The sequence below is a fragment of the Chelon labrosus genome (genome assembly GCF_963514085.1).
Source record: "Chelon labrosus genome assembly, chromosome: 1".
NCBI classification, from domain to species: Eukaryota; Metazoa; Chordata; class Actinopteri; order Mugiliformes; family Mugilidae; genus Chelon; species Chelon labrosus.
In genome coordinates, this window is record NC_140337.1 from 27,285,380 (window position 1) to 27,304,191 (window position 18,812).

At 42.3% G+C, this 18,812-nt stretch overlaps 1 protein-coding gene across 1 annotated transcript; it reads right to left on the reverse strand.

Moving 5' to 3' along the window:
* Window positions 1-1,078: 1,078 nt before the first annotated feature.
* Window positions 1,079-16,960, reverse strand: LOC311509411 (serine/threonine-protein kinase DCLK2-like). The gene is made up of 15 exons (XM_084574622.1): window positions 15,761-16,960; window positions 11,590-12,023; window positions 8,837-8,963; window positions 8,580-8,708; window positions 7,141-7,223; window positions 6,837-6,909; window positions 6,561-6,666; window positions 5,963-6,020; window positions 5,513-5,632; window positions 5,234-5,380; window positions 4,756-4,889; window positions 3,835-3,912; window positions 3,569-3,665; window positions 2,951-3,031; window positions 1,079-2,860 (listed from the first exon to the last, which is right to left on the reverse strand). The coding sequence occupies exons 1-15, from the start codon at window positions 16,203-16,205 to the stop codon at window positions 2,735-2,737; spliced, it is 2,238 nt and encodes a 745-aa protein (XP_084430748.1). The 5' UTR covers window positions 16,206-16,960; the 3' UTR covers window positions 1,079-2,734.
* Window positions 16,961-18,812: the final 1,852 nt, after the last annotated feature.

Genomic DNA, 18,812 nt, shown 5'->3' on the forward strand with positions numbered 1-18,812 from the left:
GTATTTACAACATATCTTATCCTCCGTAAACTGCTGTAAACCGAGGTGAGGCAGAGAGCTCATACTCCAAGGTAAAAACCTCAAAAGGTTGTTGGAATTGTTTAAGAAACTGTGAGGTTCGGGAAGTCACTCAGTTAATTTGAGATACAGTACAAAGTCTGGGGAATAGGTGAGGGAGGTTGAGACAGAAGGAGACGTCTCTGTTGGCTCATTGTTTTGAGTTCTTATCAGTCTAAAATGAATCTGGTGGCTAGCCCAACTTTCCCACCCCATAAATCTTTTGTGGCAAGAACTTGGTCTGGAGATTTGCTTTATGTGCTGATGGACAGAAGAGTAACAGTAGTCATACATGTTGTCTGAAAGCTGTGGAGATGAATTCGTTTCCAACTAAATGGCTCTGATTGGTTGTAGGACTGTCCAATTGGGTGCAGAGGTATTTTTTTTTCTTCTCTGCATCAGTTGAATCACCTCTTTTAATGAAATTATAGGACTCATTCTGATAAGAAATGAGTGTGGTAACTCTTTCTACTTAAAAATAAATCAATAGTGAGAATCTGTTGAAAGGAACATAGTATTCAGCTTGTATTGCAATTTTTTTCTTTTAGATGTGCGGGAACATGAACCTTCATGAATCTTATTTTCTAAAATCAAAGTCAGGATACAGTTGACCTAGCTTGAGAAAAGACTGGAAGGTCAGGAAATAGCTACTCTCGGACTCAATAAATACAACCGACCAACTCTTCTAAAGCTGCCTTACTGCTAAGACACTATACAACACTTAAAACGAACAAAAACATATCACATTAATGAGTGAACGTTGAACGGAACTAGGTTAGCTGATTTCCTGTTCCCAGCCTTTGGGCTAACCTAGGCTAATCACCTTCTCAACTAGCAATTGTATACATTTTCTCAAAACAATGAGCCTTAGGTTTTAATACAATAAATAAGAAGTGGTAGCTTCTGAACTTGGGGAAGAAAGTTGTCAGGATTTAGGCTATTGGAGGAATTGCTCAGCAGCGTAAACAGGCACACTACTCAATTATCTCCTTGGTTGGTGGGTGCCAAGAAAAAGGAAATGAGAAACGTCCTCCGGGCCAGCAGAAGGAGAGCTGGAGGGCAAAGGCAGAGGAAATGGGACGTTTCCCAGAATAAATGGAAGACTTCCTGGTCGCCTAGCGGCAGGGACTGCAAGGAGGTTAATCCCTAAACCAGAGGGTGAGTTTGTAAGTGTGTCAGTGATGTTCATGTCCCTTACAAACGTGGTTTGAGGCCTTTTTCCACAGCCATTTAGTGTCATTCAGATCAGAGGTAATGGCCCTTTTCAGTCACTGGATGATGAAACCGGATGAGTCCAATAGCACCGTCATGGTGTCCCAGTGTTGATATGTTATATATCCTTCAAGTAGCAGGGAGGTGACTTCATTTTTGTCTCACCAAAACAAAGTGAGTGTTTGATAGATATTTAATTGAGCTTTAATAAGCAGCAGAGACGGGCCATTTAAAAAGTCTAATGTAGAATAAATGGCGCATAGTCTAGATCAGAGGTGGAGATAATACTGGAGAACCTGGTTTGTTGCCAGTGGAACAAATGCCCTAGATCAGTTTCTAGGAAAATGATGCATCTTCAAAGACCGGGTGACGGAAAAACACTATTCTAAGGGAACATGTTTGGGTTCTAGACCAGATTTGAGTCTTTTAGATGAAACGGCAACGAGTTCTGGGCCACAGGTATAGCTTCTTGTTCTGTTTGTAGCAGATGAAAGGGAACATGTTCTAGCTAGTTTTAAATCTTTTAGACAAGCTGGGGTGGCTTCTAGACCAGTTTCCTATTGCTTAAGGAGTGATGGAACTGGTTTGATCTTCAGAAGAAGGAACGTGACTCTTTAAAAACACATTTGCATTCCAGTCAAAGAAACAGAGGGGTGTTTTAAACCAGAGGTGGAAATACTTTCCGTTGTCCGTGTCCAAGAACTTGTTTGGACATTCGACATCAGACTGGATGGACTGGTAGATGAAAACATGTCCCGTTCTAGATCTAGGGACTTTTTGACCTCCAGAAGATCAAACATTAAATCAGATGTGTTCTAGACAAGAGGAGATGAAACAAGATCTAGAGTAGACGGAACTTGTCTGTAGATACAGCCGGACGTTCGAGACAGGAGGGGAATGCATCTGGTTCTTAATACATGAAAACTAGTACTGTTCTAGACTGGATCAGATCTAGAGTAGAGGAACCAGACCAGTCTAGACCAGAGGTGGGTAAAACTTTCTAGGTTTACAGTTTAATTTCCAGTCGATGCAAGGTGTTGTGTTCTAGACCAGAGGTGAGGGAACTTGTTTGGTTTCCGGTACATACAGCAGGATATTCGAGACCAAACTGGAGGGAACTTATTTGAATTTGTAGTAGATGAAAGCGGGTCCTTTTTCTTGACTGGATCAAGCTGGACTTCTTGACTTCCAAAGGAAAAAACACAAGTTGTAGAGTATCTGGTCTAGAGTATCCACTCTAGACCAGAGGTGAGGGAACTTGTTTGGTTTCCACTAAATGCAGCAGGACATTCAAAACCAGACTGGAGTGAACGGATTGGTTTGTAGTAGATGTTCTAGTTTTAGACGGGGTCATGTTGTTGGACTTCCAGAAGAGCTAAATAGGATGTGTTCTAGACATTAGGTGGGAAAACTTCCTAGGTTTCCAGTAGAAGAAAAAGAGGAATAGAACAAAAGGTGTTGTTTTCTAGACCAGAGGTGAGGGAACTTGTTTGGTTTCCAGTATTGGGGATTCCTGCTCTGGTTCCAGAGCGTCTCCACTGATCTGGTCTTCAGCGCTGCTCACAGTGTTGGAGTCCACGGGAGCTTCGTCCTAGACAAACACAGTGACAATAGTGAGTCCACCGAGGTTTAATGTAGTCGTATGTAACATTGTGACATTTGCACGTTCTTGTGCTCTTACCGTCACCCAGGGATGTGACAGGACCTCCTCTGCAGTGAAACGAGCGTCCACATTTACCTGCAGCATCTGACTAATCAGCATCTGAGGAGTAAGTCATGTGACTGTTAGCAATTTCGTCATCTTCAGAATCAGAATCAGAATCAGAAAAGACTTTATTGCCAAGCATGTTTGTACATACAAGGAATTTGCTTTGGTGTTGGTACGCATAAAATATAGAAACTATATATAAAATACAAACATATATACACAGTATATATATATATATATATATATATTCCACCAGAACATTTACTGTGGGATGATAGTGGGTTTGATGTGTTCATGGGGGGGGCTTGGCATTGTTCAGCAGACGCACTGCGGATGGGAAAAAACTGTTCGCCATGCGAGTGGTCCTACACTCGATGGATCGCAGCCATCTGCCAGAGGGGAGTCTGTTAAATAGTCCGTGTCCAGGGTGAGAGGGATCAGCCACAATCTTAGCTGCACGCTTCAGAGTCCTGGAAGCGTACAGCTCGTCGAGAGACTTCAGACTGCAGCCAATCACCTTCTCTGCTAAACCTCCTGCTAAAACGTTACTGGGGAATTCTCAAACAAGACGTTCATTGAGTAAGTGCTTACCTTTGCTGGGAGGCTAACAGCATCCCAGTCCGGAGACGGAAACTCCAGCTTCCCTCTGAGGATCTGATCAAACAACTCCTCCTGGACGTTGTTCTCACTGAGGAAGAGCAAGAAATCTTTAGATTGTCTTTAGATAACAAAAGTGTTGAGGTGTTGATCAGTCAATGGCGTAACATATGTGCAATATGTAATATAACACAAATAATCCATGTTTAGAAAATGCAATCAAGTGAACAAATGATTTGATTATGGGAAAACTCACTGACCTTCTGAAAGGAGGAAATCCACACAACAGGATGTAGGCGATCACTCCCGCCGCCCAGATGTCCACCTTCAGTCCGTAGCTACACACAAAGACAACAGTTTAACATATTTGTTAGTCGACCATAAACAAGATTCAGTATGTAAATATAAATTTGAGTTTGAATAAATACATAAGGAATGATAGCTTCTGACCTTGTGGAAGAAAGGGTCAAGATTTAAGATTCAGTATGTGGTTTTAAACCTCTATTATATGCTATGGACAGAATAATGTTTGCACTAGTGGTGACAGGAACCAGTCTTTCGAGAAGTCAAAGCAGCATTAGAAACTGGTGTTAATTCTGACTTTTGTGAGAATATTTATGTGTTTCAAGTCACTCTGAGGTATATTTACCATTTTGTCATTTGGCCAGAATGAGTACAACACTGTTGATGGATGATTAGCTATTTTGCACTGTCAGTGCGTTCTTGTCCAGTCAGACCAAGTACAGTCCAAATACCTGGACATGTTCTTGCTCTGTCTGTTTTATTGAGGATGCATCTGGAGGTACCTTGCGCAGACTTGGGGCAGTCAGGTTTCCCAGAATGCATTTCACTGGCGTCATTGCTGTTCCAGTAACAAAATGACCGTCTTCCACTTCAGATTTGAACTTGTCAAGTCCGAACTGCCACGTTCTTTTGTCAGAATTTGGACTTGCGTAATTGGTATTGTAAACGCCCACTGTTTGCATCTGTGGGAGGTTCCATCACACACCTGCAATTACCACTTGTCGCCACAGGTGTCGCTAAAGAGAACCAAACTGATCTTTGAGATTGCTTCTTTAAGCTGGCTTTCCATTACTTAAATTTCCTACCTTTTCATTACTTTTCTTCAGTACAAATGTCTCTGCACTTAGCTTAAAAAGCACAAACAACACAACTCTTACCCAGTTTCGGCGATGATCTCCGGGGCGACGTACGTTGGTGTACCACACACAGTGTACAGTGGTCCTTCTACGACCGTCGCCAATCCGAAATCCCCCAGCTTCAGGGACTTGGTGCCGTCCGGATACTCGCACACCTGCAGAGCACAAACAGGTAAACAACACAAAAACAACGTAAACGACATCAATTTACTGAAAAACAGGTTTTCTAACAAAGAGCACAGTCATTTCAGACACTTGTAAGTCACCAAAAACTAAGAGTTAGGAAATAAAGTGTCGAAATAATCTTTTTTTAGACTTTTTCCAAGTTTGTTCTATTCATTAGTTTTCATTTTCACTTTCAAAATCTTTTCCCATGGACTAGAAAATGCATCATTTGCATTATTTGTGTTGCTACAATAAAAGCACAACTTCTAAATAAGATGCTTTTCATTTCTAGCGGGAAGTTTTGCATTTTAAAGTAAAATCTGTGTGTATGCACCAGCAGGTTCTCTGGTTTGATGTCTCGGTGTACGATGTTCATCCGGTGCAGGTACTTGATGGCGCCGGCCAGGTTGAACACCATGGCGCTGGCATCGCGCTCGCTGTACTTGGTGGAGGAGGTGATGGCGTCGAACAGGTCGCCGCCCTGAGGAAACAAAAAGAATAAAAAATATTATGTGAATACTTTAAAAAAAATAAATCAAATGTGAAATGTTTGATGGATCTGTTTTGTTTCCAGCTCTAAAGAACAAGAAGGAAGAAGAAGACGACGAGGAACCTTGACAAGCTCCATGACCAGGAACAGCTGAGAGGGCGTTTCGTCCACCTCAATCAACTGGATGATGCTCGGATGTCGAACCCTCCTCAGGACCGCCACCTCGTTTTCTATCAGGTGTTCCTGTTCACACACACACAGACACACAGGAAGTTCCTACAACGTAATTTATTTCCCTTCAACATGAGTAACATGAACACAGGACAACCCGTTCACAAACACATGAATCAACACAGTAGATCTAGCGCCAGGATTCATGGGTTCACTCACACCTGAAGGTCAAAGACACTCCTTTGAGGGCAACAGCGTCTACATATTAGCCAAAGAAGGCAGATGGTTTGAAAGGGGAGTATAGGAAGACACCTGTGCAAGGATTTCTTGAATGTACATCAGGATCTTTCAAATAAAGATCAGTTTGTCGCTTCATATCGGCGGCAGAGACATATCCGTTACCTTCCCACAGCAGCGAGCTTTGTCAATGATCTTCAGGGCGTACTCCTGTCCCGTTGACCTGTCAATAAAAACAGATCAAATGTTGTTCTGAAACATCACACTATAAATAATACTAATAGTCTTCTAATGAAGCTGCATCTAATATAGAACATTTACATGGTTTTGAAACACAATGTGTGAAAATAACGCTTGTTTTTTTATTATTATTATTATTCAGCTGAAGATGCAACAGACACATGTCCAGCGGTTCTTTTAAAGTGAAAATGATTGAGAAATTAAGAGGCTAACAGCAGCTGCTGTTGTAATTTACCTGCGTTTTTTTGATTAACCGTTTCGTTAATTTTTATGAAAGACACTAGTGCTTTATGTCTCATATTGTTAATTATAATCCTCTGACTTCTTATTAGATATATTTCAAAATTCATGACTTTTAAGATCAAGACAAATATGACTACACTAATTTTAACAATGGTTTTATTGACCTCAAAGTTTAAATTTACATTAGTTCAGGTCAATGTTAATGTATATATTAATATTAACAGAACAAATACAGGGGTAAAGACCTTCGTTTCTAATTGTCTGCTCGGATCATGTTTACCTCTCGACGCACTCCTTCACCACGGCAAAGTTTCCGTCTCCGATCACTTTCCCGACCTTGTACTTGTCGTTGATGATGGACGACGAAACCGTTCGATTACCGTTCACTGCGAGGAGGAGAAAAGACGAGTTAAGCGAGTTTCAGGTTTCACTCTTACTCCTGAACCTGAATTATTCTGCAAACGTCATCTGCAGTCACCTCGACACCGTCTGAGCTTCCAGCATCGATATTTTTTCGACTTTCAAGGTTTTTGTTTTTCAAAAGACCCAAACAAACCTTCGACGGTGGATTCATCCAGCTGCTCTGCTTCTCCGTTCACGTCTGTGGAGGAAGCGCGACGTGGAGACATCTGGAGAAGAAAAGAAGAATTCATCTGAATCACAGCTCATTCACGTAACCTGATCCATGTGAGATAAATTTTTCTTCCAAAACACGACAGCCTCGGTTACCAAGTTCTGTCTGATCAGTTTCTGTTTTCTTTTTAAAAGTAGCAGCTGGTCAACTTTCAAAAAAATTTTTTATGAATAAACTCTTCAATCAATCACTAAATCAATCAATTAATCGTTAGCTCAGTCTGAACCTTGAGGCTGCGTCGCGTCCCAGGGCTGGTGGGGGACGGGCTGGACCTGGACGACTTTCCAGCTGATCCTGAAGCCTCATTGGCTGCAGACAAGACAAAAAAAAGCAAGCTAATTATTACTCTGAACAATTTCGGTGGAGGAAAAGATCCTTACTTAAAATGTTTTGCGATTTCTGCAAAACATTTCAGTCTATCACAAAATACAGCACAACACAGTCTTAAATCTGGTTAAATCCTTCAGCCGGTTACAGTCTGGGTCTGAGCAGGATCCCATTTGGACCGTGTTCAGACCCGGTATTAACATGCATCCTCCTGATCTGATCAGTGTGTCCCAGTTTAGGTACCACCTGGCATTAAAATGCTTCTCTACTTGAGTTCTCTACAACACTTGTAATAATAAACACACAATCAACACCGACATCATTTGGGGCACAGTAGAATATTGTACAAACAACTGTTGTCTCAAAACAATGGCTCTTTATCTACTGCTGTTTCAGAACCATGAACGGATCTATTTGTTGAGTGTGTATCTGAAATTGTGGACCTTGATGAGCTGTGCAGTCCCTCTTACTCGCTTAAAGCAAACAATGGTATTTATTCATAGCCTGACATGAGTTATAATAGTGACATGCACAATACTGGGATTATTACTCAAAATCGGGAAGTATACATTTGATTTATGATCTGAACTTTATAACTAACGCCTGTGACTTTACAGCTCGTTCCAAAATATGTATGTATGCATTCCAACTAAATCATGACGCACACACAGCAAATAGCTGTTCATGGTTCTGAAACAACAGTAGGTAAAGCCGGAGCTGTTAATATAATATTCTGCTAAAGATCCAAATTATATTTGTGTTTGTTTACATACAAAGAAACTGAGATCAGATCCAGATCTAAGTGTTAGCTGAGGACGCGTGTTGGGATGCATTTTAATGCCAGGTGTGGACACAGGCGCTTAAAGCTAGACACTTGATGCGATGAGATTGACCAGAACGGATGTTAATGCAAGTTCTTAATGTTGTCTGATGACAAATGCACCCGCAATGTGTCTTTGGGTGTGTAGAAATCTTGTAGTTAAAGCTGAGCACTTGTGATCTGATCACCCCGGATATACCAGGTCTGAACAGACTTGATCTTTAAATCCAACAAGTCAAATTAGTCGTAAACATAAATAAATAATTAACTTAACGCGTGTGCTTACAGTGAGCAAGAGAGAGACTTTTTAGCTTGTTCCAAAATATGTATCATCTCCCCACATCATGACTCACAAGCAACAGACAGCTGTTCATGGTTCTGAAACAGCAGCAGGTAGAGAGCCCTTAGAGATAGTAGCTGTTTTAATATTCTGTATTAGTTGTCGAGAGTGCACACTGTAACTGAAGGGTTTCAGCTCGGTTAAGTGTATTCTTTTTGTTGTTGTTGTTGCGTCACACCTGGGCCTGGTGACTTTGTCCTGGAAGGGCCTTTGGGCGGGGTCCTAGAGGAGGAGAGGCCGGAACTGCTGGGGGTCTTGGAAGCTTTCTGAGGGGCAGTGGAGCGGGTCACCTTGCTGGCCCTGCACTCTGGTGAAAGAGAAGAGTAAAAGAGTGGCGATTTAGTGTGTTTAATGTGTTGGTTTTAGCTAATAGTGAATTGTTATGCTAGCCGTCTTGTTGCTAAACAGCTGTGTGGTTTAATAATGGTGTTGTACCATTAACGAAGGCCTGCGATTTGCCGCCGTGTGTGAGCACAAAGTCGTCCTGAGCATAGCGAAACTTCTCTGGTCCGCACGCCATGAACACGTCGTCGTCCCCGAAGAAATCCTGTAAACAGGTCAGCTACGAGGCAAAAAAAAAACAAAAAAAAAACAGACAGATGGGAATATTAAATTCAGGTTTGCAGCTGGCCTTAATAAAAATAAACACAGAGCGCTGTCCAAGAACTGTCTCCAGGATTAAATACAAATTCCACAGCAGGATGTCCCAGATTGGCAGAGGACGAAGAAGGGGGAGGGGGAGGACGGAGCCGACAAAAATATGGTTGATGAACAGGTGAAGAAAAGAGGGATCAACAGAGGTGTTTGAGGACGGATTTAAGTGCCGTCAAAGCCAAAAATGTGTGAGACCGGATTAACTTACTGCAGCTACCAAGCTAATCTTCGGTTTAATGTGCAACCCAGTGAAACGTTATCACAATCCATGGAGATAAGCCATTATTCCACCTCTGGGGCTGAAAATGAAGCCCGAAACTGCAGTTGTGTGGCTCCATTGACCTCCATGTTAAAATGTCCAACTTTGCAGCAGAAATAAAAACATGTTTACAGCCTTTACATATTTAACAAGTGGTTGCCAGCTCCATGCATGCTCCACCTGTTTTTTTTTGTTTTTTTTAATTAGCTGGTAGCTAAGTGGAGTCAGGCTCTGCCAAGATGGCGCCCAGTGACGCCACACTGAGCTTCAAAACAGCTCTTCAGGAGTCTAAAGAGTTTAAATTATATCAGGTCACCGCTCTCTCTTTTGCAACGGGTAGATATTCACTGACAAACCATCGACTCCTGTCTGATAACTAGCGCTAAAACAAAAAGACGAATTTTTTTTTTTATATAAATAATTTTGACTTGAACTGAAAATGGTAGTGTACCTAATGAACTGGCCGGTCAGCGCACGGTGAAAGAGAAACTGGCACCGAGGCGTTTTAATGCAGCACAGTTTCCATGGAGACCACACCCGCTAACGGATCCGGAACTGGGTTGTGAGTGGAAGGCTGGTTGCCGTGGTAACAACCCTGCAGTGTCAAAGGGTGTGTGTGTGTGTTCAAAGTGGCTGCACAAACTGAAAGGACGGAGAGACTTTGGCCTTGTTTCATTCACACCGAGTCTGAAAAGAGTGAAAACGACAGAGAATAAACGCTGCCTTCAAAATAAGAGCCTTCATTAAGACTCACCACCTTCAAAATAAAAGCCTTGGTTAGGACTCGTTGCCTTTAGAATAAAAGCCTGTAATATGCCACTGTGGATGCTGCTAAAGTGACATTACCGGTGCGGCTACAGATGCTGATGCTTTCATTTTGAAAGCGGTGTGTTGTAGGATTACATTTATTTAATATTTTACCTTTATTAAGGCTGATGTGTGTGTGTGTGTGTGTGAGTCCATAGAAAAGTGTGTGTACGTAATCCGAGCGTCCTTTCAGCTCTACGCCATCATTGTCAAAACAGACACACTCATCTGTAACTTCAAAGTGTGTATGTGTGTTGTAAAAATAGTCCTGCCAGCCAAGGCGTGACAAGTTTAAATCCTGAACTCAGAACTCGGCTCACAAAAAGAGTCAGAGAGAAGATCAGAGCACATTAAAAGACGACAGTTAAAAATACCAAACATGACAGAGTGAGCTTCAAAGACACTTCCTGTCCGCACACTTTAAACACACTTTCTCTACGTAATCCTGATCTCCAACAACAGTTCCAGCTATAAATGGTGGAACTGAATCGTTGTCCTGGACTACATTCTCACCAGAAGCGTTTTGTAAAGTTTTGTGAAAAGTTCATATTAATTGCAAACATCTATTTATTGTGTGTCTAAAAACAAGCTGAAACAAGGATAACTGGGGCAACTTGTAGGGACTCTTGTCTTCCCTGTGGAGACGAAATAAAGTGACTTGACTTGACTTGAATAGGTCCCTACAAGTTGCCCCAGTTTCAATGAAACGAGCTGAAACAAGGGCACCTTGGGCAACTCTTGAAGACGAGAACAACCAACGACCCAACGACTTGTAGGGTTCCTCCAATTGCAAATAGATAGAACTGAAGAAGCTACTTGGATGAAACGTCTTCGATACTCTTGGAAAAAGTCTGTACAACAAGACAAATGGGGCAACTCGTAGGGACTCTTGAAAAGGTCCCTACAAGTTGCCCCATTCATCTTGGGCAACTCGTGGGGTGACTGACAACATCCTCATATGATGAATTGTGTTATATTTCCTGTGATTGTTGACAATGAAATTATCCTCTGTGTGTCTTGAGATGGATCCTCAAATCCTTGGTGAGGTCCGGACCTCGCTCATTATTCGCTAAGATTCGTCCAAGATCATCTCATAATGTGAGGTGTTTACAGATCAACTCCTAAAGATGCATTCTGGGATACATAGCTGCACCAAGTCCACACAAGTTTCCTCCCAATGTCTCCTCAATAAGACATGTAGGGCAAGAACACTTTCTGGTTTTTGGACTGTGCTTGGTCAGATGTGTATTTTGAAACGGAACAGTACTTGGACACCTACAGGACTGGAGTCTGGATTGCTCCACAGTCTCCTTTTTGATGCACTTCTTGTAATTATTACTGGATGTTTCACTGAAGCTGCTAAATATGTATGAACACTGAATTCTTGCCTCTATGTTTGGACACTGTGTTTTAACTGAAATGTTTTTCTAGTGTTTCTGTCAAGGGGTAAAACTAAACATGATCCCACCTGTTTCCCATCCAGCGTGTAAAGCCTCTTTACTGCTCCAGAGTCCAGCTTGATGGCCTCGGTGATGTCCGCCAGAACTTGTTCGAAGGAGTGCGCCGTCTTCTTGTTCAGCAGGATCCTCACCGCCTTGCGAGGCTTCACGCCGCTGCGGATCACCGTCACCAGCTTGGGTTTGATGAAGTCTTTGCTCTCCCTGCCTTCCCGACCTTCGGGGCGATCCTTGGAAGAGGAGGAGGAGGAGGCGGCGGCGGCGGCGGCGGCGACGGCGGCGGCTGCAGCAGCAACTATGCTTGTTGACACTCCTGTGGATGCTGTTGACGTTCGGCCGGAGCTTGCCACACCGGTCCCGGCTCCGGGCTTCCAGCTCGGGACGGAAATCTTGGTGTAGTCAACCTTTCGGTAAGGCTCGTTGGAGGCGCAAACATAACACTCACCTGAACAGAGAGAGAGAGAAAAAAATACTTTCCTAAAACTTAACTGAGGAGATAAGAGGGGGAAGAAGTAGAAGTGACAAAGTGATATTAAGTGAAATATTCCCAACAAGCAGCTAAATGAATGGGTGAAATGGTGAAACTGAATTAAGAAATGGAGGCCAAGGTTAAAATGTTAAATAAGTGAGTGATGTTCAGGGTCGGAGGTTATTTGAGACTGACTGTCGTCTAATGCGCCGAGGTAATACAAGCTGTATCTGTGATGAAGTGAAGGTGACGGCAGATGTCAGAGTCACTCCTGTCTCTCTGACTTAGATCTACACTCAACAGCTCCTCGGTGTATTCACGACTCATGTAGAAAATATGGAAACAAGGAAACTGCATAGGCGTGTCTCCGCAAAATTATGCTGATTAGTTAATCATGTGCGGCCTTGTATATGTTGTGGATAGTAATCTAGCTAGTCCAGCATGCTAATGTATTTTATGGTTTTGTAAATGCTAAAACAAAGATGCCATCATCAAAACTCTACAGTTCCATCCACATCGAAGAAGCGGTTTTATAAATAGTTGAATCAATGGGAGTCAATGGGAGAACAAAATTTGGCAAATTCGTTTCCGAGAAGTCTTAACACATTTTATCTACAAATAGCTCTCATTATTATCAATTAATTGATCATTTTGTTTATAAAATGACAATATCAGACTAGGGCGACAATTTTTATATACCTTTTTCTGTCCGACCAAGAGTCTAAAATCTTAATTTTCTTCATAAAAAAAAAAATCATAAAATTATTATTCTGATTATCTTAATCGCTGAAGCTCTGGTATTTTTAGTCGAATTAAAGTTTTATAGTTACATATGGTTTGAGTTAATCAAGCTGGTTTTATATAAATATATATAAAGTATAAACATGAAAATATCATTTTTCTGTTTGTTTTAAATAATGAATTTATAGCTTGTAATTTAATTTATACTCTAAGACCACTTCTTTATCCTGTCTGTTTTTTTATTTTTTATTCTACTGGTTTCACTTATTAGCTGCAAATATTTATGAGCTTCTCACAGAAAAAGTACTAAAAAACGTAAATGAGTATATGTCCTAGTCTCTCCACCGCCGTGTTTTACCTTATTTGGTGAGAAATGGGTCACCTTATGCTATCTCCCTCTCTCTCTCGTCATTTTTTTTTTATCTCACTAACTTCCCAACATGCACACATTTCTCTCTCTGTTTCACCCCCATCGCACGTTCACACACTTTCCTCCTTCTCTCCAGGTGTGACCTTGTCTCTCCACATGCTGACTTTCCCTTTGCGATTGAAATCAAACGGACAGGTCTGCTCTGGGTTTTTATTCAAATGCTTATGTGAGGGTGCTATTTTTAGGCTGTATTTAATACAATGATACCCTGTAAACTGGTCACTAATCTGGACCTCTCTGTGTTCATGGGTCAGGGACGTCCTGACGGGTCGACCACAGCATGTCAGAGTTTCAACACTCGCCTCCGCTCACCTCCGCCGCCCTCAACACTAATACAGGTACCCTGCAGCGCCATACTCTTCACACATGTCTGCAGCCCTGACCATACCTCCAACAGCATAATTTCATTTGCAGACAACACCACAATAGTTGACCTGATTTCTGAAACCGTCCACAGGATGGAGGGCGATCATCTGCTCAAGTGTTGTAAGGACAGTGACCTAGTCCTTAATGCTTAACTTATTGTCACAAGTAACTTGTACGCTATAACTCCAGACCCTGCGCTGTAGCCTGTGGCCTAAAGAAGAAGGCCGCAATCGCTGTGATTGGTCAAAAATGCACTTCCTTGTTCACGAGTCTCAGTGGCCGGACATTTACTCTATGTTCTGTGTTTCAGTGGTTTCAGCGAAACTTAATGTTGATACATTTTTTAACTTCAACATTCAAACAATGCCAACACACCAGCTCACAGGTATAAATGAAAACCAAAAGAGATGATCGCAGACTTCTGAGGAACCAAGGACCACCAACACCTCAAAGAGACTGTTCTTCCTCAGGAAGTACTAAACAAGCCAAACTCTCTCCAAAACGGCTGCAGATCTTCTGGAGGATTACAGTGAAGACCATCCAGTTTTCTTTGTGACTAGAAGGTAGCCAAACAGAACTACATTGTACTTCATATAACAACACTAAAGAGAACTGATTAAATCATTTATGAGAACACCCTGAAGGTACAGATTCGATCATTGCACCAACGGAGTCTGGCTTCAGATATTACATGATTTTGAAATTTAAAAATAAATAAAATTTCAGTTCAAACACAACTATTACTGACTTAAGTATTGGGGGATAAAATTCAGTGTGTGTTACCTTTCAGAAGAGGCGTAACTGTTTCTGTACATTGCCTTGGAGCGACATTTTAGGCAAATATTGCAGCATCTCATGGTTTATCTTTAAGGTCTGGGCTATTTTTGCCTTTTAAAGAATATTAGTTTAATTAAAAATGTAAATATGGTCAATCACAACCCGTTGATTATTGTAATTACCAGTTAACAAGTTTGTTTCAGAATCATAGTCAGGAGTACAATCGTGAATTTTGGACTTTCTCAAAAACTTGCTGTCTTATGGTGGTGATGCTTTTAAGCCATTAACTTGACCTAAAACGTTGGGTATTATTCAAGCAACGAATGTCACTTCTATAATGCCAAACAGAAATCTTTGACTTTAACTATCCTGGACAGCGGCCCATCATTGGACAGCAGGCCTCCGTGAGGAGTTGTGAATGACAAGTCTCCCACTTTGGTCTTGAAGCGATGATGATCCACTCGACTGTTTGTCATTTGATGAGTGCTTCGGAGCAAAGAGTCTGTCTTTTAGTACGCCTCCGGACGAGCAGCTTCCTGGCACTAATACTCATTAGTGGACATTACAACCAGTTACACATCAATACTGATGTTAATTGAAGTTACTCAGCCTCTGGTCAGCTTCACGCTAAATGACTTCGGGTAAGAGAGGAAGAAGGGCAGACTGACCGGACCTAAAGAGCTGTTAAATCATGTCATGCGTATACATTTTCTGTACCATTTATCATATTTATATATTTATACTGTGATTTAATGGTCTGGTTCTCCAAACTGTCAGGGTTTAACTTCCTGTTGCATTGTGAAACCGAGGATTTCCTGTCGAAGGAGGATGTGAGAGAAAAGCAGTGTCACTGAATAGTGCATGGAATCACCATTTGGCTCCATTGTATTGATTATGTACTAATTATTCTGCTGTTGATGCACAAAGAAATAAATGATGCATGTGTGTTTGCATAACAAAGACAGGGAAAGCAGAAAGGAACGACAGGCGAGGAAGTTTAAAAAGGACATCGATCGACTGAGTCAGAGGGTGACAGTCTGAGCAGTTGCAGCTTAGAAGGAACTATCATGTTCTGATGAAAAGAAATATTTGCAGAGATAGAAACTCCAGTAAAGGATGAAATTAAATGAAATGTCTGACAAAGGAACCATTGACTAGATGAAAACCTATGGATGGACAAAGCTCTGGACTGTGTTTGACTATTTTAATTCAGCAGCTCGACTGGTTTCAGCAAAGTGATCGATGATAAGTGGGGCTAATGGCTAGATAATAGCAATCCATAAAAAAATGCCACGGTCGGGCCTGTGTCTATAAGCTCAGCCATTCAAAAAACAGAGCCTGGAGGAAGTTAGCTGAGCGTGAAAGACAGGAAGTAGGTGCTAGCCTAGGGTAGTCTTACCTTCAACCAGCTCGTCCATACTGGTGATCTTCTTGCTGCCATCTATAGTGTAGATAGTGCGCACGCCTTGCGGCAGATGCAGGTTGTCCGCTAGTGAGCGCGTCAGCTCCATTAGCAGAGCGTCGTACGAGCGGAAGCGGTCACTGGACACGGCATACACCAGGCCTTTAAAGTATCGGTCCCCGTTGCGATAAAACCGAACCTTCTTGGCTCGTTTCTCCGAGGTGAGCGCCTGCAGGGTCCGGGTCCGGTAGTAGCTGCAGTTGGCGCTGTGGGCAGGGCTAGGGACCAGACTGCTGCCCCTGGAGCTGGGACCGGACCCTCCGCCGCCGCCGCCAGCGCTGCTGGTGGAGTCATCTCTCTTGGCCCGGGTGGAGCGTCCCCGGCGAATCTTCGCGTCGCGTTCGTCGAAATGCTCCAACTCGAGAGTCTTACTCAAAGACATGGTGAAAAAAACGGTAGCGATAGTAGTCCCTGCTACACAAGGTTCATCTTCCAACAACGGTAGTCAGGAAGTTCAGGGGTGGCTCTAGGTTTGATAAGATATGTGTTATAGGGTTGGACGCCAACAATTGTCAAGAAGTAGTTGGGTTCGCCAATTCTAGCTGTAATCCCCAAAACAATCTAAATGTAGACTTGTAAAATACTGAAGAAGCAGTTGGATGACGTGTAGATTGGTCATAGTCCAACAAAGTCAACGTAATTCAAGTACAATCCCAAGTACAAATGTAGTCACAGGTTTTGTTAATCCGGCAGTAACATACTCAGACTTGATGGTTGTAGATGGACGCTATGAAAGGTCAAGGGAAGTGAAATTTGAACATCAAACCTAAACCCTCTCCTTGACTATTTGGCCTCGTCCTCGCAGTAACCTTGCTGCAGTGTCAGTTGCCCCGCTGTAACCTCCGTCATCTGGCTTTCAACCCCAGGACAACCCGTCCAGATTTGAGACCTTGAACGTCGCTTTGTAGTCCAGCTAATTCCTCTGTCACATTTTGCCCTCCAGCGTCCTCGACATCCCTCCGTTCCCTGACAAAAGAAGATGACAATCACATGGTTCAGGACGGATCCCACTATCACCTGAGACACAAACGTCCAGCCAGTCAGTTACGTGCTGCAGAAAGAGAGCAGGGTTTGCAGTAAATTCAGTCGTTTAAGGGTGTTTTAACGCCGGCTTGCATTTAAATAATGGCAAGACACAAAGAATGGGCTTCGTGTGGCTATCATTCGTGCCTCCCACAGGTCTTTTATGTCAAATCATACATGCAAAAGAGGCTGCACGGGTGAAACACAGTCTGTGTTTTAATGAAATTTGCATTGGTTTTTCCAGTCAAATGAGATCTGTCTGCAACCCCAGAAAAGGCTAAATAAGAGGCTGCAGATTAAATTATTATAAACTGTCTCTTTTTTCACGTGTTAAATGAATTTAATTTTATGCATCTGAGAGCTAAGCCGTGCTGACAGCGCCATTCAAACACACACATACACACACAGAGGAAGGCACCCACCAATGTAATGCCGTGAAACCGGTTCTGTTGCTAGGGAGGGCTTACTCCTATTTCCCCCCCCCCCAACCCCGGTGCCGTGTTCCGGTCTGTTCGGGCTCTCCGGGCGGGGTTGAGCAGCTGCGACGGAGCTGGGCCGGGCCGAGCCGAGCCGAGCCGGGCCGGGCCGAGCCGGTGCACTCTAGCCGGGATACAGGGATGAGGACCGGGATGCACCGACTAGAGAGGCGGCGGAGAGCAGCATGGCCGCTGCTGCAGAGAGAGAGAGAGAGGAGACACCGGCTGAATGCACCCTCCCTTCTCCTCCTCTCCGCGGCTGTACGTGATGACAGCGTCTCCTCCCTCCCTCCCTCCCTCCGTGTCTCCCCCACTCTCGCTCTCTCTCTCTCTTTCTCTCCAAGTCTTTGTCTACGTCGCTCTACCGTCTCTCGCCTTTCTGCCCATTGTCTGGCACTCCCTTAAAATCACTTTTTTTGTGTCATGGCGATTTTTAAACAAACTACTCAATATACGACCGAAAAAACAAATATTATTTTTAATACCGAACGGATTAATTGTTAAAATTAACTAGTAAAAATACAGGAAGCTATAATTTGCTTAAATTTTCTAAAAATATAAAATAAATAAGTCAATCACGACCGTTAGTACAAAGATAGGAGCAGCTAGCAGCTAGCAGCTAACGTTAGCTCGTAGAATGGCTCCTTGCTAACAGTTTTTGGTAAATAAATAAACTAATTGCGCTAATTAAGTGTGAAAGGTAAGTATGTTAATACACGGGAAGTTTTGAGTTTGCTGCAATTTACCTAAAATTTGAAGGTAACTATTAATGTGACCGTTAGCTTAGCGTAAAGAAATAAACCGTTAGCTCCGTGCTAACAGCCATTGACCAATAAATTAACTAAATGGGCTAGTTAAATGTTAAAATTGCATAGATTACGAGAGGTTATGAGTTCACTGCACTTTTCCTAAACAATTTAATCTAACTTAAAAACCGTTAGCTTGGCAGAAAGACACAAGCTAGCAGTTACTGTTAGCTTGTAGAATGGCTCCCTGCTAACAAGCTTTGATCAATAAATTAACTGTGCAGATTAAATGTGAAAATGACATAAAATACAGGAAGTTATGAGTTCGCAGCAGTTTTCCTAAACAATTTAATTTAAAAAACGTTTGGTAGTAAGACACGAACAGCTAGCAGCTAATATTAGCTCTTATGATGGCTCCCTGTTAGCATTTTTTTATTAATAAATAAACTAACTGGGCTGATTAAATGTGTAAATTGCATAAAAGACAGGTAGTTAGGAGTTTGCTGCAGTTTTCCTAAGAAAACAAAAAAAAAAAGACAAACAGCTATTAGCTCGTAGAATGGCTTTGTGCTAACAGCCATTGATCAATAAATAAACTAACTGGGCTAATTGAACTGAAAGGTAAATGCAGGAAGTTCAGAGTTTGCTGCAATTTACCTAGAAATAAGTAGTTAGCTTAGCACAGAGAAATATCGTCTAGCTCATAGATTGACTCCCTGCTAACACTTTTTGTTTTTACTATAT